General features: G+C 39.1%; 1 protein-coding gene across 1 annotated transcript in view; it reads left to right on the plus strand.

Annotated features, from left to right (window-relative positions):
• Positions 1–245: 245 nt before the first annotated feature.
• ANAPC4 (anaphase promoting complex subunit 4) overlaps positions 246–23,381 on the plus strand; it is a 31,484-nt gene continuing 8,348 nt past the window's right edge. The window contains exons 1-19 of the mRNA XM_037529100.2: positions 246–408; positions 2,371–2,476; positions 4,172–4,304; positions 5,751–5,825; positions 5,982–6,008; positions 6,102–6,146; positions 6,732–6,816; positions 7,420–7,524; positions 8,847–8,930; positions 10,059–10,145; positions 10,545–10,609; positions 11,289–11,331; positions 11,734–11,810; positions 13,203–13,303; positions 13,455–13,506; positions 16,272–16,327; positions 18,966–19,012; positions 20,442–20,498; positions 20,858–20,914. Coding sequence (XP_037384997.1) covers positions 280–408; positions 2,371–2,476; positions 4,172–4,304; positions 5,751–5,825; positions 5,982–6,008; positions 6,102–6,146; positions 6,732–6,816; positions 7,420–7,524; positions 8,847–8,930; positions 10,059–10,145; positions 10,545–10,609; positions 11,289–11,331; positions 11,734–11,810; positions 13,203–13,303; positions 13,455–13,506; positions 16,272–16,327; positions 18,966–19,012; positions 20,442–20,498; positions 20,858–20,914 — 1,431 coding nt within the window. The 5' untranslated portion in view covers positions 246–279. The remainder of the gene's footprint in view (positions 409–2,370; positions 2,477–4,171; positions 4,305–5,750; positions 5,826–5,981; positions 6,009–6,101; positions 6,147–6,731; positions 6,817–7,419; positions 7,525–8,846; positions 8,931–10,058; positions 10,146–10,544; positions 10,610–11,288; positions 11,332–11,733; positions 11,811–13,202; positions 13,304–13,454; positions 13,507–16,271; positions 16,328–18,965; positions 19,013–20,441; positions 20,499–20,857; positions 20,915–23,381) is intronic.

The following is a 23,381-nucleotide window of genomic DNA, read 5'->3' on the forward strand; positions in this document are numbered from 1 at the left end:
CGCCCCCCCCCACCGGCTCCGCACCCCGCCGGGGCCGCCAGCGACCCGGCCCCCGCGCCCCGGCCCCGGCCCCGCCCGCGCCTCGCGGCTCTCGCGAGGACGTCCCGGCGCCGGAAGTGCCCGCAGCGCGCGGGGGGCGGCGCGGCCGGCGGAGGCGGGAGGCGGGCGGCGGGCGGCGGGCGGCGGGCGGCGGCGGGGCCGTCGCGCAGTTCCAGGCGCCGCGACACTCCGGGGGCGCCCGCCGGCCTCGGGCCGGGGCGCCGGGCCACGGCCGCCCCCATGCTGCGCTTCCCGACCTGCTTCCCGTCCTTCCGGGTGGTGGGCGAGAAGCAGCTGCCGCAGGAGATCATCTTCCTGGTCTGGTCGCCCAAGCGGGACCTCATCGCGCTGGCCAACGCCGCGGGCGAGGTGAGTGCGCGGCCCCGCCCGCCCCGCCCGGCCCGGCCCGCCCGCCCCCCCCTCGGCCCGCGCGGAGCGGAACCGGGGCGGCCAGGACCCCGCGCGCGGGAGAGTCGATGTGCACACGGCGGTATTTTATGTGGAAAGGACAGTTTTCACAGTTTAGCAGTCACGTGCTCCCGCCTCCCAAGTCTCCTTTATTCACTTGGTGTTCTTGAAGATTGATTTATGCATACAAGAACAGGGGTGCAGGCAGAGGTGTGGGGGTGAGCGGATTCCCCAGAGACAGAGTGGGGAGCAGAACAGGCAGATTGACCGAAACACCCTGCTGAGGGGAGCAGCGGGCGAGTCAGGAGAGGTCTGCCGTGCCATGTGGGTAGCTCCCTGGCCAGGGATGGAACTCACGCAGCAGTGCCTGGTGGTAGTTTGACAGAGCTGAGACTTTAACCTCTATGCCACCAGGGAGGCCCGGGACACTTGCACATTTTGTAAAAGACTTTGATAAGTGCCTTTAAACCCCAACTTCATGTCCCCGACACCACCAGTCCTTCCTTTAAGGAGATATTTTAGGGAAATCAGTTTCTACTACACATTTGGATGTAGGAAACACCGAATAGCATTTCTAAGTTTTTAAAGATTTATTTATGCATACAAGAATCAGGGTACAGGCTAGAGATGTGGGGAGTGAGAGGATTCACCAGAGACAGAGTGGGGAACAGAACAGGCAGATTGACGAAATACACTGCTGAAGGGAGCTGTGGGCAAGTCAGGAGAGGTCTGCTGTGCCGTGTGGGTAGCTCCCTGGTGGGGGATTAAACTCGTGCTGCAGTGACTGTGGATAACTTCATAAGTTGTGTCTTAACCTCTGTGCCACCAGGGAGGCCCTCACTTGTTGAATGGACTTCTTGATAGACCATGACATGTCACTTCTTGATAGACCATGACATGTCACTTACAAACTGGACAGCAATGAACAGACCCTCCCTGAAGTTTGCCTGCAGTTTCCCAGTGGATGAGTTAATGTCGGTTTAGCTGCAAGCGTGCATGCCTGTGGATGCCCCTGAGGATATGTTTAAGAAGCTATTCAGTGTGTTGTGCAAGTTTCATGTTATAAGTTGCTAGCTACCTCCCATTAAAAATATTTTTAAATCAAGTAACGGCGTGTAGAGGATTGCTGAGAGAATGATTTCTAGTTTACATTAGCTTATGCTTCAAGTATGATGGATTGTACCCAAATTTCTGCTCAAAAGGGCGAATTACCTGGCAGCCATTTTGTAAGGAAACCTTCACTACTGCATCTTTCTTCCTGGGACCTTTTTGCAGGTTTCATGATGGGCAAGAGCTGTGTTGTGTGCAGCCACGTTTGGAAAGTAGGTGGTAAAGACGAATTGGCTGCATCCAAAACCACATCGCTGGGTGATCTGCCATGGTCTCGGTGCCGGGCACTGACCTGTTCTTTCTGAGTCCTTCATGAAATAATCTAGTTCCCCTTGTCTGCCAGGCATTTCGGAACTCTCAGCTCTAGAGAGAAGTGCAGATAGTTAGACCCACAGCAGCAGGAGGGAAGGGATCAGACAGGTAGGTATGATAGCAGCCCTGGTGCTTCCAGTTTCTCAGCGGAGAGAAAAGAGTACTAGATGTCCAGGAGTGAGGATGAGAAGTGTTGGAAGTTTAAGGAAAAGGGGTAAAAAAGTTGATGGGCAAGTGGATTAGGGAACCCTAATGGGGTTGCTGGTCAGTATTAAGAGCCACTTGAAGTAGTTGGACTTGTCTGAAAGATACTAGTCAGTGTGGCTTTATGTGTCTCTTCTGATGAGCAGACTGGGAGCAGGCGCAGTTGGCTTTAACCAGGCCTGTTGTTTGCAGGTCTGTCGCACATGTGTGATGAAGATTTTGGGGTAGGGATCTAGATTCATTTTATTTTTGGAAATGGATTTTTTATTTTCTCCTGTTACATCTGTTTTGTCCTAGGTTTTGCTTCATCGACTTGCAAGTTTTCATCGCGTTTGGAGTTTTCCACCAAATGAAAATACAGGGAAGGAAGTGACTTGTCTGGCTTGGCGACCAGATGGCAAACGTAATGATAGTATTATACAACATACATCTTTAGTATTCAGAGTATTCTGTAAAGTAAAATTATTTTCAGAAAGGATTGGTGTGTTCTTTTTACATTGAATGCAATTCTAAATACCTGTTTGTGAACTTTGTTAGTATGCTTTAAAGTGTTTTTCTAGAACTCAGATCAATTCTGTCATCATTTCTTGGCAAAGGTAGCACTAAAATAAAATCTGACTTCTTGGCAAAGAGAACTCTAGAAGGAAGGCCAGTGAAATGCCAGTACTTTGGTTTTGTTCTGTGTGGTTGTCCAGCACCGTTTGGCTCGAGCTCACGTACCATAACTAGTCAGTTCAGGGCGTCATGGCCTTCGCCCCTCAGCGCATTTTCACATAGAGTCTCTCCACAGATATGTCTGCCCAGCTGAGGGACTGTCCCCTCTGACCCTGATCCCTCCATTTCTGTAGGGTCACTCTCCTTCTGGTGCCCTCGATGTTCTCTGGTGCCCTTGATGTCCTCACTGAACTCTCTTCCCTGTGATAGTGTTAGTTGTTATCCAAGCTCTTGTGCACTTACCTCAGAACAGTAAAATGCTACAAGTCCTCTAGCCTGAAGTTCATCCCTGTCATGGGTACTTGAAGGAAAAAAAGCTGAATTGCTTTTGAGAAGTGATGTGTGCTCCTCATTGCTTACTCTTCTAAATAAATAACTTTGGAAAAATGCCCCGAAAATGTATCTCATGCAGAAAACATCTATTTTTATCAGTACTCATTTTGCTCAGCTCTTGCTTGATCTTTTATTGACAAAAAGTACATGTTGATTTTCCACTGAAAATCAACACTCCTGAAACTTAAACAATGCAATGTAAGTTCAATTTTAAAAAGTGAAATAAAAAGTTTATAATTGGAGGATTTCTGTAAATAACTTCTTGAGATTTGCAGTAGTCATCCAAAAACATCACGATCTCAAAAATCAATCGTGAAAGTGTGTGTGCCCTAAAATGTCTTCTCATGTAAAAAAATATGTCTCATATTTTTTGGTGGTAAAATAAAGTTTTGTGAGAAATGATTGTTTCAAGATTTCTTTAAATTATTTTGAAGAGGCCAAGATTCCTTAACCTCTAGCAAAATTGCTTGTGTCGGTATACAGTGAAACTCACAACCCTCTATTTAGAAATTCTTAGACTTGCTGTGCTTGATGTGACCGACTTAACCAGAGAAACTGTATGAGATAATTCAGCCACAGCAGAGGGAAGAAAATTCATCAGTATTGGATGGCTTTGTTTTCCCCTAAGGGCTAGAATCTAAGGGGAATTAAAAACCTTCCAAGAACAAGGCAGATGGAATTGCTTCTTAGGTTTTAGGCATTTTTATGGCACCAATATGTCTTGTATCGACGAGATTGCCATTCATGTGTTTTGATCTGTATTTCCTGCTTGGAAATATCTAGAATCTTGATATGAAGACATTGTACAAGAAAGTAGATCCTTTGTGAAAGTCTGAGCACTTGAAAATAAGCTTAGATCAAAGCATTAACTATATGTATAGATCTCTTGAGTTTTTGAAATATTACTTAAAAGAAGGATTTTTAGGTCAAATAATTTCTAAGATTACAACATATTTAAAGTGGTAAAACTAGGCAAGAAGCTAATTACCCATTTATTTCTCTCAAATGTGACACTAACTTATTCTGATTATTTTTTCTTATCTTGTTTTAGTTTTGGCTTTTGCTCTTGCTGACACCAAGAAAATTATTTTGTGTGATGTAGAAAAGCCTGAAAGCTTGCACTCTTTTTCTGTGGAGGCTCCAGTTTCTTGTATGCATTGGATGGAAGTGACTGCAGAAAGCAGGTAGAGTCAAAAAAAAAAGAAAAACCCTCGGTAGCCTCGGTGGGACAGTCATGCAATTTCATTGTTCAAAATGGTAACTTAGGAGGATCTGAGTGTTGACGTGTGTACACGTATTGAACTTTTGGTCTTAAATGTATTAAGAGGAAAATTTTAAAACCTTGTCAGAGCATTAAAAAGGTTCTAAGTATTATATTAATAGCAATAATAACATAAAAACAAACAAGAAATTAGAGCAGATTACTGAAAGTCCAAGATTTATCTTTCCTTTTGATTTTTAGTAGTTTATATCAATGATTTATACTTTCAAGTAATAATTAAAATTACTGTGTAGCAAATTAAGGTTTTATTTCCCTTTTCACCATATATTTTTGTGTCTGGAACTTTGCTTTTTGTATTTCGGTAGTAGAGTATGGGAATGCTAAGTTGAGCATTCTGTTTTGATGCTGGATGGGTTCTGTGATCCTGATTGTTTCCTCATTTCATGAAAACAATTTTGCCTCAGCCTAACTAGTCAAGTAGCAGGCCAGGCTTGCAGTCAAGATGGTGTAAGGGACCTTTAGGGTTAGTTAATGGGGCACAAAGTTTCTTTTTTGAGGAAATGTCGGTATACAGTCGGTATACCTTTTCTATTAGCTTTTCCTTTCTAATTAAGTTTTTTTTTTAAGATTTATTTATTTATGCATACAAGAACTGGGTTACAGGCCAGAGGTGTGGTGGGGGGGTGGTGGGAGGATCCACCAGAGACAGAGGGGGAAACAGAACAGGCGGATGGACTGAAATACACTGTTGAGGGGAGCAATGGGTGAGTTAGGAGAGGTCTGCTGTGCCATGTGGGTAGCTCCCTGGCCAGGGATCGAACTCATCCTGCAGTGGCTATGGATTGCTTCATAGGTCGTGTCTTAACCCCTTGCATCACCAGGGAGGCCCTCTAATTAAGTTTTAAGTTAACAGCAAATGAATTTGTAAATCTTGACTATTAATTGAGACTTTTCCATAGGGGGACCTGTAAGGAATTGGATGACAAGGAACTAGCCTGAGGTTTAAAATTCACTGTAGGTAAAACAGGCTTTGATATGTTAGACAAATAATCCAGGGTTGCAAATAGCCATGTGAATATATAGAGGTTAGAGTTGCAGAGGGTATAATGTAATTTCTAGTCCAATTGAGTTACTTGCTAAGTGTATTCCTAACATGAGTCTAATAGTGAATGTTAAAGCTTATTGCTTTGTTTTTAATTAGGCTTATCGTTCTTGTCCTTGTAAATGAAAAATTTTCTATTTCTCATCTGTTATGGTGATTTTTTAATAATGGTAAGATATTTGTGGCATCTGTTTACTTGGTAATAATGGTGTGTGAAGCTGGGGAAATTCTATTAGAAATTTTTAATACAAAAAGAAGTGAAATCTTTGGTGTCGTTATAATGCTTGGCTTTCTTTTTCTTCTTAGTGTTCTAACATCCTTTTATAATGCTGAGGATGAATCAAATCTTCTCTTACCTAAACTACCTACATTGCCAAAAAAGTAAGTATCAAAATTGAATTTCATTGGAATTAATCTTTGGTTTCTCTTTCCTCTACTTTTAACACTGTGACCATTTTCTCATGTGTTTAAATAAATTCCTAAAATAAATAAATTTCTATTAAGAATATTTTTTACCCTACTTTGTTTTTTTTCTAGTTACAGCAACACCTCAAAAATATTTAGGTAAGATATACCTTTGTTGTTTTCAATTAAGATGATCTTTTAGTATTTGAAAGGTATCGTTGAAGGATAACCCAACTTGCTTTTATATTTTAGTGAAGAAAATTCTGATGAAATTATTAAGCTCTTGGGAGATGTCAGGTAAGGTATCTTAACTAACCGGTCTCATTTCTTAAAGTTGATATTTGAGACAGCTTTCAGAGTGTCAAAGGCAATTCCTTTATTGGTTATGTTATTTCATTACTGAAGGTATAATACCTCTGAATAATAGACAAATTTTAATATCCCCTATTTACTTATTGTATTTTTAAAATTTTAATAATATTACAATGTACCTTTCTGTTTTAATAAGAAGTAAAGATGGATGAAAGTACTAGAGTTTCTAAAATTTAAATATTCACCTTTTTGAATATTTAAACCCATTTAGTACATTTAACATAAGAGTGCTGATAAAACTGATGATGTTTTATGGCAGCTGGAAAAGGATTGTTTTGTTACTGAGAGCATATAAATACAGTTATTAAAGTATTGGATTTTTAATTTATTGTAAATGATGGTTTTTAGACTAGATTAAATTTTTTTTTCCTCCGGGGGGGGAAAAAAGAATAAGCCCATCGTGATTGAATATTGGTATAGGTGATTTGGGAGCTTTAGTATGCAGATTATATGAAACAGGAGCAACCTGTATCTTGCCTGGCCTAAGCTTATTGCTTTATTTTTAATTAGGCTTAACATTCTTGTCCTTGGAGGAAGCTCTGGATTTATTGAACTTTATGCTTATGGGATGTTCAAAATTGCGCGAGTCACAGGGGTAAGGATTTCTTTAAAATTTTTATATCATTTCGCTGAGCCTATAAGCAACAAATTGATTCAGGGAAAAAGAGTAAAAACAATAGTATTTTTTTTTCCATGTTAGTTAGTGGAATTATTTGTTCTTAAAGGTTAAGAGGATAATTTTCTTACTAAGATGAAACAGTAGTGGCATAATATCTATGAAGACCAAGGGCTATTGGTAGAGTTAATCAAGTTTTTCTTTCTCAGCAAGAAAACCAATATGACACACTTGATCATGATTTAATGTTCTTCTAGCCTGTGGTGGGTGAGAGCCACAGTTAGCAATTGGAAGGAACGTAATGAAAGTCCTCAGAAACCTTCCTCAGCTTAACACCGAGCCTACTAAGGGGCTGAGTTTGCGCCTTCTCCATTGCTTTTTCATCTCTTACCATCCCTTAAAAGGGTAAAAAATATTGTAGGCTCTGTGGACTGTTTGAGTTTCTTCATCCGCCGTGTAGGAGTTGCAGGACCCAGATGTGTGTGTTTCTGCTTGTTAGCACTCTGAATTATTGCCTGTTTTATAAGCAGAAGCAGTCTAGCATTTATATTAAACACACTGGGGGGCCTGATTCTCTTTCAGATTGTCGGGACTTGTCTTGCATTATGCTTATCAAGTGATCTGAAATCGTTATCAGTGGTCACAGAGGTTTCTGCTAGCGGTGCTGCAGAAGTTTCTTACTTTCAAGTGAGTATCAAAGCTTGACAGCAGCAGTCTATTTTTTATAGGATTTTTAGGTTTTTATTCTCCATCTCACTGGATTGTGATGGTCTTTAGAACAAAACAAAGCAAAAGCAAAAAAAAAAAATCCACATGCAGAAATATAAGTCTTGCATATAGTGAATACCTATTAAAGTGTATACCTTATTAGGCCTATGAACCAGTACAGTTTTCATAAAAACAGTGATCGTCTGTTCATGTAAATTGGTTGCTAATCCAGTTCATCATTGCACCAAGTCTTTTCTTAGGACTCTGACCCTAAAAATAAAAGCTAATATTTCTGAATTGCTTAATATACGCTCAGTACTGAGTATATCAAAATAATTCATTTGTATTTTCATGGAAACACTGTTTCCCATTTTATAGATAAGTAAACAGCCACAGAGAACCTGAGAGATGTGCTCCCCTCACGGAATGGGAAGTGACGGGGCATTTGTTCCAGAGCTGGTGCCTCTACCAGCACGTTGCCTCTTGTGCAAGGTGATTGCTTCGTGCTGGAAAAACCTCCTCTGTTGTGTGCTATTCCTGGTGTAACCGTGGAAACTCTTTGGGCTCCTGTAGAGCATTCAGATTGTAGCCTTGCTTCCTTCAAGAAATTCTTCCCCAAATTTTCATCTCAAGTAACCCAGCCATCTTAATCTACATTTGCATGGATTTGCAAACAAGAAAACAAAAAAGACACTGTGTATGATGCCTTCCAGCATTTCTTGTTACATTCAGAGCACCAGAGAACTCTTACTGATACACTTTAATGGTTCATATTTGCTCTTCGTTTTAAGGGTCTGTGGAAATAGGATTACCAGGATTGCATTTGCTGCTATGACCAAATGATTAATTTATTGTTTGATGTTGTAGTAGGTACATTTTAATAATAGCTTATTGAAATATAATTCACATGTCATTGTAATAGATATTTTACTTGTATTTATCAATAGCCTATAATTCTTTATACTTTAAAAATTTTTGTATATGTGATCATTTTTAAAATTCTTTCTATTAATGTTACGAAGTCTACTATTGCTTGTATTTTGGCTGTGTAGAGGGGATTGATGTCCCAGAGCCTGTGATCTGTGCACAATTATGCAGCAGATTTGAAATGCTGAGGTTGTGTTGTTAGTCCCCACATTGTGATGCTCAAATAGCTGAATCCTAAGTGTCCTTTTTGATAGAGTAATCCTAGACTCATGCAAATTACAGGATTTTTAATTTTTTTGAACTGGGAGAAACTGACTTACCTTTAAAAGAAGCACGTGCCTCTGATTATGACTCACTTTTTTTTGACTATACAGCTTGAAACCAATCTGTTATACTCCTTCTTACCTGAAGTGACTCGGATGGCCAGAAAGTTCACACATATTTCGGCTCTATTACAGGTATTTATTTATAGCTTGTTTTTTGTGAATATTTACTATGAGTGTCTATCATTCTACAAGAAGCTTGAAAAAATTTATTTTGTAAAGCTAACTCTCTGTGGTAGAGATGTCTAGTTGCTGATCTTGGACTGTCCATTGAAGCAAGAAAAGAAAAATTTAATGGAAAATGTGTTTCCATCCATTTCTAATTACCACCTCTAAAAGAAAAGAAAAAAGTAGTTTAACATCTTTTAAAATATTTCTGTAAATAAAATAACATCTTGGAATTTTAAAAGTTTTGTGCAAATAAAGTATTACGGGAAACGTCACCTCAGGTGGCTTTGGTACGTAATTACCCACTCCAAATTAGCTTTTGCTTCTGCAGCCAGTGTCCTAGTCAGTCAGCAATTTGGTTTGGGCTCAGCTGGAAAGTTCTGTTGATTTGGGGCCCATTCTGCTAATCTCCGCTGATCTTAGGGTCCCTCAGCTGTAATGGTTTTGTCCTGGCTCCACATTCCCCACCCCCAGGGGGCCTGCCTGGCTTGTGCATTGGTGGTGGTGGTGGCAGGTGTGTCAGAAATGCAAGGGGAAGTGTGCAGAGCCTTTTGAGGCCTTGGGCTCACGGCATCACTCTACTGCTGTGCATTGGTTACAGCGAGACGAGGAGCCATCCAGATCAAAGACTGGAGAAATCCACTCTACATTTGGCTAGAAGAAATACAGAGAACTGTAGCCTTTTATCCCCCAGTCTACCACAGTCACTAATTCACTTGATGTTAAAGGTTTCTGGAGAGTAGTATCTTTTTAAGAATTCTGTTTGAAAAACTGAACAGCTGACCAAACCACCATTTTGACAGTGTATGTAGAACACATTTTATATGTAAAAGGCTGGAGGCATCCGTTTTACCAGATAAAAATTTTAAGAATGTTTGATGGTAATGTTCTAAGAATCATCGAATGTTTGATAGTTAAGTGATTAATTATTAAGTGTTATCTATGGAATTTTCTTTCTTGGATTTATCTGACTAAAAATGACCGAAGTTTAATTCTGGATTTCTTTGAGACAATTCAAAGAAGCATATATTATTTAGTTAGCATATTGATTTAACTGTATATTGCTATTTCAGTGTGCTTTTCTTCTTGTAATAGTATATAAATTTGTCACTGACATGTATGTGTGAAGCTTGGGAAGAAATACTGATGCAAATGGATTCTCGTCTCACCAAGTTTGTGCAGGTAAAGTAGCTGAAGTTTCTGTGGAAGGGGTTAAAAGAATATGTGATGCTCTTATCTTCTTCCTGAGGTAGATAAGAAAAATAGGTCTGATCTGTTAAAGGGTGTCTAACCTTAAACACTGTTTTGTCAGAGAGAAAGGATATTTCCCACTAACAAAACAATGTGGGAGGGGATGTGGCCAGAGCAGGTGCAGCTTGAGGAATGAAGGTAGATACTTGGATGGCTGGTTAGCTGTTTTCTAGTCATTGATATTCAGTTGATCGCTTTAAGTAGGGGTTTGAAAGATTTGAAGGAAGATTAAGGAAATGATTAAGGATAGGAGTGTGCTCCTGTAATTTTGAATAAATAAGCTTCTAATAAAGAAATATATGTATCATGATTTTATGCATTTTTGTCTAGGAAAAAAACACAACTACGTCAGTGCAAGATGAATTCATGCATTTGCTGCTGTGGGGGAAGGCAAGGTAATAAACTCACACTGCCTCCTTTTAAAAAAGTAATTTTTATTTCAAAGATAATTTATACTCATTGTAAAAAAAATAGAAAATTCTGGTGTACAAGAACAAAAAAATAGTACCAGTTTTTGTAGGCTTTTCTGTGCACATTTATTTTTTATATAAATGTGGTCATTGTGAATATATAATTTTTTAGTTATAAAAGCTTAAAAATTTTAAGTAGCTGAATCAGTCTTCTATAGCATCTGCCTTTGCTGTTAATCCTAAAAATACCTTTTGCATTTTGAGAATATTCAAAATTGAGCTGCATTTTCTTCTAGAGCATTTTTATGGTTTATGTTTTATTCTGTTTATATGTTCCAGATATGATTTATTTGGATATATTTGTGGAAAGCTAACTACTTTTTTTATCTAAATGCTTAGTAATTGCCTAGTATAATTTATTGGATATTATACTTCTGATTGAAAATGCCATTTAGTCCATTCTCATAAATGCTTCAGTCTGTTTCTGAATCTTTGATTTCCTAATTTCTCCCTGTTCTGTAGTGAGTACAACAGTCTTCATTCTTCTGTTTTTTTAATTTATTTTGTTTAAAAAATGTTTGTACTTTGAATTCTGTATTTTTAAATGATGTGTTCAGACTTTGAGTAACGAAGACTAAAAAGGCTTCTTGTTTTTTCATTGTAGTGCTGAACTTCAGACCCTGTTAATGAACCAGTTAACAGTAAAGGTGAAGTTAAAGTATCTCTGTATTTAAATGGTTACAAACACATTCTTTTTTTTTTTTTTTAAAGATTTATTTATTTATTTATATAAGCACTGGGTATAGTCAGAAGCACGGGAGGGTGAGAGAATTCACTAGAGCCAGAGCAGGGAGCAGAACAGGCAGACTGACGAAATACACTGCTGAGAGGAGCAGTGGGTGCTGCAGGAGAGGTCTGCGCGCCATGTGGGACCCTCACCCGGCAGCCAGGGATCAAACCGGCGCTGCAGAGGTTGTGGGCAGCTTCGCAACCCAGCACTCAACCGCTGCGCCACTGGGGAGGCCCACAAATACATTCTTAATTAATTTGTTTATAACGGCACTGTGTAGCCCAGGAGTATGCTAAATGTGTTTTCTTCTCTTAATTAGGGTTTAAAAAAGCTTGGCCAGTCTATAGAATCATCATATTCCAGTATACAAAAATTGGTTATAAGTCACTTGCAGAGGTAAGAAGTGATGTAGGATATTTTGGTATTTGGTCTACATACGCTGGACAGTGGTCCTCTTTCTACAACTTTCCTATTGTCATCTGGCATTCTCTTTGAGCTTTGTGAAGCTAAAATTGTTTGTGTTGGCATTTGATGGGAATCTTGGAGTACTCAAGATTGAAAGAATCAGTAATGGTGATTCTGCATTATAAAAGAATTTTCCAACAAGCTAGGCCCTGTCTAGGCTTTTTTTCTCCTCTAGATAATCATAAGGTATATTTTGAAAGAGGAGCTAGATTCTTTTTTGAGCAGTGAAGTGAAATATGTTTATAATATCACCTTAAAATTAACACATTGTATAATTTCTCATCTGACACCTTGGCAAGGTGTTGGTTGTGATTATTGTCATTGTAAGAAGAAATGAAGTTCATTGTAAGAAGAAATGAAGTTCAGAATGATTGGTCCAAAGTTGCTGAGTGTGAGAGACATGACTGTCCCAGTGCTTTGAGTCTCAGGCTGTTTCTACACAGCTACCTTCATGAAGCAGTCAGCAGTTGGATGCTCAGTGATTCAAATTGTGATGTATCGCTTTATGCTGAGTCCCTGGCCCAGTTGCTACCCCCACCTCTCTCATGGATTGCCATTGCCTAGGACCTTCTATCCTAGGCGTATGCTAAATGTATTTTCTTCTCTTAATTAGGGCCTCCCATCCACACTGTGCCCTCAAATGTGTTCTCCACTCTAAAACTGATCAGATTACTCTTTAAGCTTCTTTCCATGACTCCTAGGGGCAAGGCCTTTGTGTGGCCATCAGCACACCTGCCTCAGCTCCACACAAGCTGGTGACCCTCTCAAGCTTGACATCTTGTTTCCTGCCTAAGGCTTTTGTGCATCCCTCTTGCCTCTGGAATATTTCAATCTTGCTTTCCACCCTAACCCCCCAGATTAGATCAGGTGCTTCTGTTTTACCTGCTCCCTGTACCAAGGGCTTTCTGATAGTTGGGCCTTACAGTGTCTGTGGTTCTGACCGTCTCCCCCATTAGACTGTCAGTGCTGTGGGGACCCTGTCATTTTGTTCACTGTCATGTTCCTAGTGTCTAACACAGTGCCTGATCTGAAGCCTGACCTTAATAAAATTAATAACTAAATAGACGTTGAATGTATAGCTGTTGGGTAAATGACATGACCACACAAGTATCTTATGGTTACGTATTCATCTCAGGAATCAGGTGACACAGTGATTCTGCTACAGGTTTTGGAGATAATTTTGAGAGATAATTATTTCTCATAGAAAGAAAATGAAAGTTCTTGTCAGTATTTTGTTTCTGGTGGAAATGTCCAGGCAGTTAGTCCTGCCTGTCGCCTTGGTGATGGTGGTGGCACTAACTTATTTCTACTCCATGTCCATAGTGGCTCAGAGTCTTTATTGTACCATTTGAGTGAACTGAAAGGAATGGCTTCATGGAAGCAAAAATATGAACCTCTTGGACTAGATGCTGCAGGAATTGAAGGTAGTAATTTAATTTCTCAGTAGAGTCTATCAATCACATTTACTTGACAAATGGTGTGTGTGTGTGTGTGTATGTATGTAGCTATATAATGTGTGTATATATATATATTTTTTTTTTTTTTTTTTTTTTTTTTTTTTTCCTCCTCCAATAGATGCTATTACTGCTGTGGGCTCTTTCATACTCAAGGCAAATGAACTTCTCCAGTAAGTATTGGGAATACCTAGAATCACTGACCTGAGAATTTTTCACTTTTGGCTTTCGAACCTAGCATGTTATTGCTATTTTCTTAAAACAAGTTTTAAAATTTAAGTTTGTAAATGAATTTAGCAAAATTATTCCTCTTCATATTGAAAACAGACCAGTGGCATAGCAGTTTCATAAAGCAAAGCAGTATTTTCCTGTCCCACCCCATCCTCCCAGGTCTGGGGAAACTAGAGGGAATCTTTTTAACTCATAACTGTTTCTGTTTTTAGTTCTTCTGTAGGTTACCTCTGTATTTGTAAATTGTGTGACTACTGTATTCCTGTTGTTTATCAGTATTTCAAAGTTCTCTGTGTTTCTTTTTTTTTTTTTTTTTTTAATTTGTCTGCACTCTGCTTTTTTCCCCTTGCAGTGTCTGTCAGTGTCACTTGCACTCTCTCCAGTCACACTGGCTGGCGCTGCCTTCTCTACACGCCGCCTTCTCTACCCGCCCTCCCCTGAGTCGCTGGCCCATAGCCGCCCCACAGGCATTTCTTCATTGCTTTCATGATTAGATCAGGGTCTCCTGTTTCCTGGTTCAGTTAATCATTTTGCTAGAAAATTTCCTTCAGTGATGAGAGAAGGAAGGATAAACTTCCTGAGTCCTTTTGTGTCTCTTCTCTCCAGTGACTACAGGATCTAAAGGGGAAGTCATTTTCTCATAAAGCTTCCAAAGCAACTTCATTGCTTTTTGTTGCTAACGAAAGTCTGTGCTTGTGATTCTTACTCCTTTTTATTCTTTATTCTTGACATGTTGAGATTTAGCAAGTAGCTAATGTGGGGTGGGGGACAAATGGTTAACAAGACCAAGATTGTTGAACTGGGGACCGTGTATTGAATTTTCTCTCCAACAGTCCTGTCTTAATTTCCACGAGTGTTTTTCTTGTTTCTTTAATTCTTTTTCAAAATTATGCTCCTGCTTTGTGGATTTGACATCTTCTTAAATCTCAGACGACTTTCATTCATGTTCTTTTGAAAGTCTCTGCTCTTCCTTGAATTATCTCCACTTCCTGGTCACTTTTCTGTTTTTCTTGGTGTCTCATTGCACGCTTCCCTCAGCATCTGATGTCTCTTATTTGCTCATATTTACCCATGCGGCGATTTAATGTTGCTCATGTGGGGCCAGTGGACAGTCTATGTGGAGTGGCAGAAAGCAAGCTTTGCTGTGGTTGGTCTGTGCTGCCAGACCTGCCTGGCTCTTCAGTTCATTGTTTCTTTGGAGAACCCTGTTGGGTTTTGTATGGAAGGTAAACTCCAGGCATTCATGTTTTCTCTGGGAAGAATGTACTGACCACGCTGCATTCAGTGTGTACCTGGCTCAGCCTTGCCTACTGCCCTGAGGCCTTCTGTTGGCTGGCATCAAGGGCCCAGTGTTCTGGCCTCTGTGGGCGGTGCCTCCCGGCCGTGACCATCACTGATGAGCTCCTTGAGTCACCACCAGTGCTCCGTGGACGTTTGACATTTCTGATGTTTATTTGAATTCTTTTCTGCTGTCCTTGTTTTTGTGAGTTTATCACACACGCCCTCCCCACCAGCCCCTGTTATCTTGATGGTGGTGTGTAAGTTAGAGGTGATGGATGCTTGTGTTCAGAGGACAACATGAGAGAATAATACTGCTTTTTCTGTATGTGAAATTATTTTTGTTTCACCATATTTGCTGAAAGTAAATAGCAAATATTAAGCTTTCTGTGATCACCTTTCAATATGAATGAAAGGTAGTTTATTTAACTTCTTTGCAGTGAGAGTACTATATTTTTATTTTAGGTTATAGATTTATTATAACCTAATAAAGTGAGCAGTGAGCATTTTAATGTTAACCTGGGTGAAGGGTGAGAATATTGATTATAAAAGACAGAAAGGAACTTGGTTTCTTTTTTTAATTTTTTGCTGTAATAGAGTTTTACTCCTATTGCTTGATAGCATCAGAGTTGTCCGGCCTGTTCCTCTAAGTGTTTTACTGGGCACAGAAAGTTTAACCATGCTGACCTGCCTCTCCATTAGTATCAAGGAACTCACTTCTGGTCGTGTGGGAAGGGGCTTTGAGATTTAGGGATGAAAGTGCTGGTGTGATTTGCTCAGAGTAATTATGGATGTGAGCTTAAAGAGGTGCTTAGTCTTAATGATCCCATATCTATATTCAGAAACACGTTCATCAAAATAAAGATGACTTCATTTATAACACTTGAATGTTTGGGGTATATTTATGTAAGCCCAGGGAAATTCAATTTTTGAGGTCTCAGTTTTGTAAAGATCAAAAATTGACTTCTAAAACGAATGTCCCTTGATATCAGGGCTAAGGACATAGTATAAATTTATAATAATAATTTTCTGTTGTTTTTTTTTTATTTATTTTACTGACCAATGAATTTTTTTAAACTGAGAATAATGCTGAAGACTATTTTTCTGATTTTTTTTTATTGCAAAGTTAGAAAAGGATTTCACACTTTACTAAATGCTAGAGAAGACTATTATACAGTTTGTGGCAAGGCTGTTATCAACCAGTTGGAAAGTAAGCTGTTTGCTTTACTTTTGAAAAGAATCAGATTTTGCTCTTTGGAAATTTTATTTTTAGGTATGTGTTAGATCTGTAAAATCTGCTGTTTTAAAGGCTTGAATGTCATCCATACAGGGTAAAATAGGACACTAAGGATTAATATGTCCCACAACAGTTGAGCTGTGATCCATGACCCCCACATAATAATTTCATTTCTGATTTTATCTTTTTTAGAGTTATAGATAGTAGTATGAAAAACTTCAAAGCATTTTTTCGATGGCTCTATGTGGGTAAGTTAATTGAATGAAGCATTGTTGTTATTTTAACATTCAAAAGTTGTGTGAGTGTTGACTTGGAATATTTCAATTATTCCAGTAGTTTTAATACTGACAAAAGTACAAGAGAATATAGATGAACCCCCTCTGCCCTTTGCCCAGTTTCCACAGTCCCCACACATGCCCAGTCTTACTTCCATAGACCCGCACATCTTCACCTCCCCACAGAAATAACTATGTGAGCCCTGATTGTCACTCACTGAGAGTTAACCCTTTTTTATCTTGTGATGTCTCCTGAAGTTCAAATTTTTGAGTCCTTGTTATGTAATAGGCACTGTCAGGCACTGTCAGATTTAAAAAAAGAGAGAGAAAATGAGACACAACCTCTGCCCTGCAGTAGCTTATCTCCTCTTTTATGCTTTGTCTTCTGTCTCTAGAGCCTGTTTTCCATGATGGTAGCCACTAGCCATAGGTAGCTATTTAAATTAGCTGAAATTGGATAAAACAGTATATTCATTTCTTTAGTCATGCGAGCCACATGTGAAGGGCTCAGTAGCCATGCATGCTTGTAGGCCACCTTGCTGGACAGCAGAGAGCTAGAGCGTTTCCATTGTAACATCTGTTGGACAGCATTCTTTCAAATAGCATGTGGGCTACTTGTGGACTTTCTGTGGCCCCCACAGTGTCATTTCATTGGTAGGTAGTTAACAAATGTGTATTTACTTGATACGTCTAATGCTTCCTCTACAGTAGGTGCATATTTTATTTAGGCCCATTGGTAGTGCTGTTTTTGTGTCCTTAGTATCTTTGAAGTAATCCAGCATACATTTCCCTCCAACATAGGCATTATTTAGTCGTAGATAGGATTTATCCCGTATTTGTTAAAATAAGGGATGCTGAAGAGTAAAATAGAAAGTGAAGTATCTATAATGTGCTAACATCCTTTAAACACATGCACAGATCTTTCAGTTAAATTTAAAAACAGACTTCATATTTGTCAGCCTGAAAATACTTTTGATTAAAATAAAAGAATGCTGTTAATCTTGACATTGAAAATTCTTAGATTTTTTTTTTTCCCCTCAAAACTGTACCAACACTAACCAGAATGGGGAGCCAGAGTGTTTATCAGGCTGGCCTGTTTAATATCAGAGTAGTTAATGAGAATAAATTAATAACACTGAATGAGATCTGAAAAATAATCTTCTTTTACAGAAGTAGTAGTTTGGTTTTACTCATAATTGTCGGCACTAAAATTTCTAGTTAGGCAGTTTATATTCTTACTGCATATCCTAACCGTACTAGGAAGCAGCACGGGAAGAGAAATGAGTCACTGCTCAGGGCTCGTTGCTAGAGCAGGGCATGATAGAAAGCACGAGGGTCAAGGCCTCGTCATGACACCGGCTGTGCAGCCTGCTCTGCTTGTCTGTAAATGCAGTCTCCACATGCGTGCATGGGGGCTTCTTTCGTGTAACTAATGCCTAGTGTCTGTTATATGCTGGTTAAGTAATTTTTGATGGCCACCTGAGTGCAGGGGGAAAACTAGATTATGACTTTTTTCCAGATGATTGAGGCCTTCTGAATTAATTAAAAAATTTTTTTTCTTTTAATATTTATATATATGTATTTTACATCATTGTTCATTTTTGTACAATGTATGCTTTCTCTTCTCAGGCGTTTTGAATTAATTAAAAGCAATTTATATGCACATCCAACTTGCATGTTCCTGACCCAGATGTAATTAGGAAACACATTCATGCAAAAGCTCATGCAGCATACTTCTTGACTTAGGTGGGCATAATATAAGAAGCATGGTGCTATGAAGACAGAGTAAACCACAGGTGTTAAAGTACACACATATACACATATGGAAGTGTGTGTGTATGTATGTATTTGTGCAGATATCTTCACATAGCAATAATGCCCAAGGGAAAGAAACACAGTTGTCTTTTTTTTTTTAATTTTTTTTTTTTCTTCAAAGGTTTTTTTTTTTTTGTAAGATTTATTTATTTATTTATACAAGAACTGGGTACAGTCAGCAGCGCGGGAGGGTGAGAGAATTCACCAGAGCCAGAGCGGGGAGCAGAGCAGGCAGAAGGACCGAAGTACACTGCTGAGGGGAGCAGCGGGCGGCAGGAGAGGTCTGCGCGCCATGTGGGACCCTCCTCCGGTGGCCAGGGAGCAGCCGGGGATCGAACTGGTGCTGCAGAGGCTGCAGGTAGCTTTGCAACCCAGCGCTCAACCGCTGCGCCACTGGGGAGGCCCAGAAACACAGTTGTCTTTTATTCTAAGGCTTTTGGAGGGAAGAACTGTTTGCAGACTTTATGCGAAGACACATCACCAGTTAGAAGGAATCCCTGCATACAGGGTCTTAGTATAAGACAGTAGTTAGATTTGCCTGGAGTGGTAACAGGTTGAAATGATAAGAAAATGAGAAATAATAGTTGAGAGTAGTTAAACCAGTCATTTGAACCTGGCAATATCAACCAAGTTTAAATTCTTCACCCGTTAGATTTTATAAGAAGTTTTTGTTGGTGGATAGAAGCTGTTGAAAATTGAAGGTTTAGTTGAGTGAAACACATTTAATCTTTGAAATACATTAATAATTAAAATTCTGGTTTTCCTTTAAAATTCATTTTTACATTTCTATTTCCAGCAATGTTGAGAATGACAGAAGACCACGTGCTCCCCGAACTGAATAAGGTAGTGTTTTCCGCATGTGTTTGTGCTCAGTGTGCTGGTCATCTTGGTGCTCTTAGATAGTGGCTGCTGAATACATGTCAGACTCGAGCCTCTAGACAGATCTCAATAAGCCTCTCTAAAAATGAAATTTGCATATTTTATATATTTATTTTCATGTTTGCACAAGGTTTCATAATCCACATAATGTGGAATGCTTATATTCTTTACTTTAGCTTCCGTAATTTTTTTTTTTTTTTTAAGATTTATTTTTTTATTTATACAAGCACTGAGAACAGTGAGAAGTGCGGGAGGGTGAAAGAATTCACCAGAGCCAGGGCGGGAAGCAGAACAGGCAGACTGACGAAGTACACTGCTGGGGGGAGCAGTGGGCACAGCAAGAGAGGTCTGCGCGCCATGTGGGACCCTCACCAGCAGCCAGGGATTGAACCGGCGCTGCAGAGGCTGCAGGCAGCTTCGCAGCCCAGTGCTCAACTGCGGCGCCACCAGGGAGGCCCTAGCATCTGTAATTCTTAAATGCATTTTTATTTTCCTTGGAAACCTAGTACTTAGTAGCAGTAGTGCTGTGTTGATGTCTGTTAAGTAACAGTTTCTTTCTGCTCCAAGTATTGTGCCAAGTGGGGATAGGGTCTTCTTCCAGGTAGACCTTAGAAAAGTAGGGCAGAGTTCTTGGTTCCTGTGACTTACTCATCCTTACCCCTACCCAAACTATGTGATTCAGATTACCTAATCAGATAGATTAGGTAATCTGACCCTGAGGAAGTGTAAAGCTTTAAAAGTAGCCTGGGTAGACTTGATGAGTAAGTATCCACTGTCTGCATTTCTTACTCTAGTAGATCTTTTGCACTGTGCTTTATGGCCAGTTTCCCTTGCAAATTAGGGAGTTCACATTAATTATTTCTCAGACATCTCTCTTAGCTTTATTTTGGGAGATACAGTATGCTAATTATTGGGAGGATCTCAATGTGATTTTGAGGGCTAAAGGACTGCGCTGGCCTGAAGTCAGGGTCATCGTGCAAAGCAGAGGCCAGCGCTGCTTACTCCAGTGCTGTTGAGTTGCAGGCCTTCACCTGATTGTGGTTACTATCTGGGCTTCCATTGCCCCTTTCTCAAAGGAGGGCCCTTATCCAGTTGGTCTTAGCAGGAGCCACTAGGTAATGAACTGACATCCTTAGGCCATAAGCACTTCTGTAGTTCTGGATTCACTGATTGGAAAATGCCTTTCATATGTTAATGACATGCCTAAGGATTTCATATTTTCACAGTTGCATAATCTGAATTTTTGTTGATATTTCTTCAAAGGAACTTTACCTGATTTTCCCATGACTTTTAGTGGATAGTAAAAAAGTCAATTGTTATTATGTATTTCCTTCATTGAAAGTGTTCTTTCATATGGATCTGTTTCTCTTTTATTTCTTTTGGTTTTTGATAGATGACTCAAAAAGATATCACATTTGTTGCTGAATTCCTTACTGAACACTTCAATGAGGTAAGAAGTTGGTATTTTAAATACTATTTTTAAAAAATAATTGCACTAAACCTGGATAATGGTTAAAAAAAAGTAATCAAATTTCATTTATTTTAGTTGACGTTAACAATTATACTTTTTAACCATTGAGTGAATTAATGGCAGTACTTTATTTATTAAACATAAAGTCTCTAAATTGAACTTTTGTTTCCATGTCTTACAATCTATCAAAGAGAAGAATAACTGTCATTAACAACGCTCTTAAAAATAGTAGTTTTTGGTTTAGGTTTAGTTAGTTTTTGGTTTAAATTTAGGAGTTTTTTTTTGCTCTTTCATTCTTGCTTTGACTTAAAATTAAACTACGTTTGTATTCTTTCTAGGCTCCAGACCTCTATAATCGAAAAGGAAAATACTTCAATGTTGAAAAAGTTGGTCAGGTATGGGCTTTCAGTTGAACTTGTGACTTAATTTTTAAAACTTTAATGGTAGTAGTTTGTAATTTAAAGTTCATGTAAAGTTACTCAGTGTCAAGTTCTATAGCAACCCTACCCTTTGAGTAAATAAAGAGTAACTTGTAAGAGCTAAAAGGGTCTCAAAACCTTTTTATTTATGTGTACAAGAGCTGGGGCACAGGCCAGAGATGTGGGGGGGTGAGAGAATTCACCAGAGACAGATCGGGGAACAGAACAGGCAGACTGACTGAAATATACTACTAAGGCTAGCAGCACATGAGACAGGAGAGATCTGCTTTGCCATGTGAGTTGCTCCCTTGCGGGCCGGAGATCGAACTCATGCTACAGAGGCCTTGGATTGCTTCACAGTACGGTGCTTAACCCCTTGTGCCACCAGGGAGGCCCTATAGTCATAATAATTATTGAGGGCCACAGATAACTTTTGTGTAGGTTACATCTATTGAGGGTAGATATTGTATATTACAGATTAAACAGAATTAACAATTATTTTAAAATAAGCCCACTTAAAATTACATGTAAATATTTTTAATGAAAACTGACTATATAGGACAAAGTTATTTAGTGAAGAGTTGCATTGTTTTTATATTTTTTACAAATCTCTTTGATGTCTGGCTTTCATAGAAGACAGATTTTTATATCTGCTTCTGTATTCAATCTGTTGTGGTAATGTGTTTTCATTAAGTATATGTGAAGAAAATATGGCCTTATGCAGGGTATTTGGAGAGAGGTATTACAATAGCTTTTTCAGGTAATTGTGGATATTATTTGATAGCACACCAACTCTTGTTTCTGTGTAGCTTCGAAAATCGCATTAGTGAACTTTTCATCTTTAGATATGTTAAAATCCATTCACATCAGGTCATGCACTTTGAATGAATTCTTTACCCATGCATAATTTTGTAATATGTATTGGTTATTTGGAAAATACTAGTTCACTGAGTTATGCAGATGTACAAACTGCTGATACCTTTCTTCATACGGTTTTCAAAAGTCAGATTTCACTAATATCACTAGTCTCATCAGAAAATTGTTTTTATTTTAAATGGGTTATATTATTCAAATTAGTGTTTTGTTTTTAATTGAGGAACATTGTTTTACAATACTTTGTGATTCAGAAGCATAAGATCACACCTCTTCTGATGTTGTCACCACATCACACCCACCAGCGGGGCACCTGCCATCCTCCACCATAGTCCTTTGTGCTCCCCGTGTCACCCCCCCCCCACCCCCCAGTTCCCAGACTTTGTTTTCTTCTCTCTCCCTCCCCATCTTGTAGTCTCAATTCCATAGTCAAATTTCGAGTGTTTCTTGTCTGACCCTTTGTTTTGTTTTTCTGTATTCCACATATAAGTGTGGCATTTGTCTTTCTCCTTCTGATGTATTTTGCTTAGCATTATCTGCTCCAGTTCCATCCATGGAAAGAGTTCGTCTTTTTTTATAGCTGAGTAGTATTCCACTGTGCATATATACCACATTTTTCTAATCTACTCCTCTCTTCTAGAGTACTGATGTTGTTTCTATAACTTGGCCGTTGTAAATAGTGCTGTAGTGAACATAGCATATTAGAAGCTTTTCTTGCTTTCTTTTTGTGGTTGATTTCTACTTGGAATACATTGAGATTAGAGAATATATTTGATATGATTTCAGTGTTTGTGAGTTTATTGACATTTGTGACCCAGCCTGTTGGCCTAGCCTGGAGAATCTTTTGTGTATACTTGAAAAGAATGTATCCTCAGCTTTTTAGGGGTGCCGTGTCCACAAATGTCTATTCAGCTGATCTGCTCAAATTTTCTCATTTAAGGCTATTGCTTCCTTATTGATTTTCTGTCTGGTTGACCTATCTATTGTTGAGAGTAGGATTTTCAAGTCTGCTATTCAAACTATGTCTGAAGTCTGCTATATCAGAATACTGTTGAGTCTGCTTTCAGATTTTATAAGAGTTGCTGTATATATTTTGGTGGTCCTCTGGTGTTGATGAGTGGTATGTTTTCCTGATGTATTGACCCCTTAGTCATTATGGGGTGTCCATCTTTTTCTCTTATTACTCTTTTTAGATGGAAGTCTATTTTATTTGATGTAATTGTGGCTGTCCCTGCCTTTTGGGGATTCTCTGTGTTTGTAGGGTTGTTTTCCAACCTTTTACCTTGAGTCTGTGTTTACCTTTGGATCTCAGATGAATTTCCCAGACACAGCAGAAGGCTGGGTTTTGTTTTCTGATCCAGCAGCTACTCTGTGCCTTTTCACTGATGAATTTGGTCCATTTACATTTAAGGTGATTATTGATATATGAGGATTTGTTGTTGGCATTTTGTCTTTAATTTTCTGGTTCTGTCTAATTCCTTGTTCAGTTTTTGTGGATTTTCTTCTCTTTGACTTAGATAGGAGAGCCCTTTCAACATTTCCTGTAAGGGATATCTGTTGTTACAGACTT

Source organism: Talpa occidentalis, unplaced genomic scaffold (genome assembly GCF_014898055.3).
Source record: "Talpa occidentalis isolate TD23 unplaced genomic scaffold, MPIMG_talOcc4v2.1 talOcc4.6, whole genome shotgun sequence".
Lineage (NCBI taxonomy): Eukaryota > Metazoa > Chordata > Mammalia > Eulipotyphla > Talpidae > Talpa > Talpa occidentalis.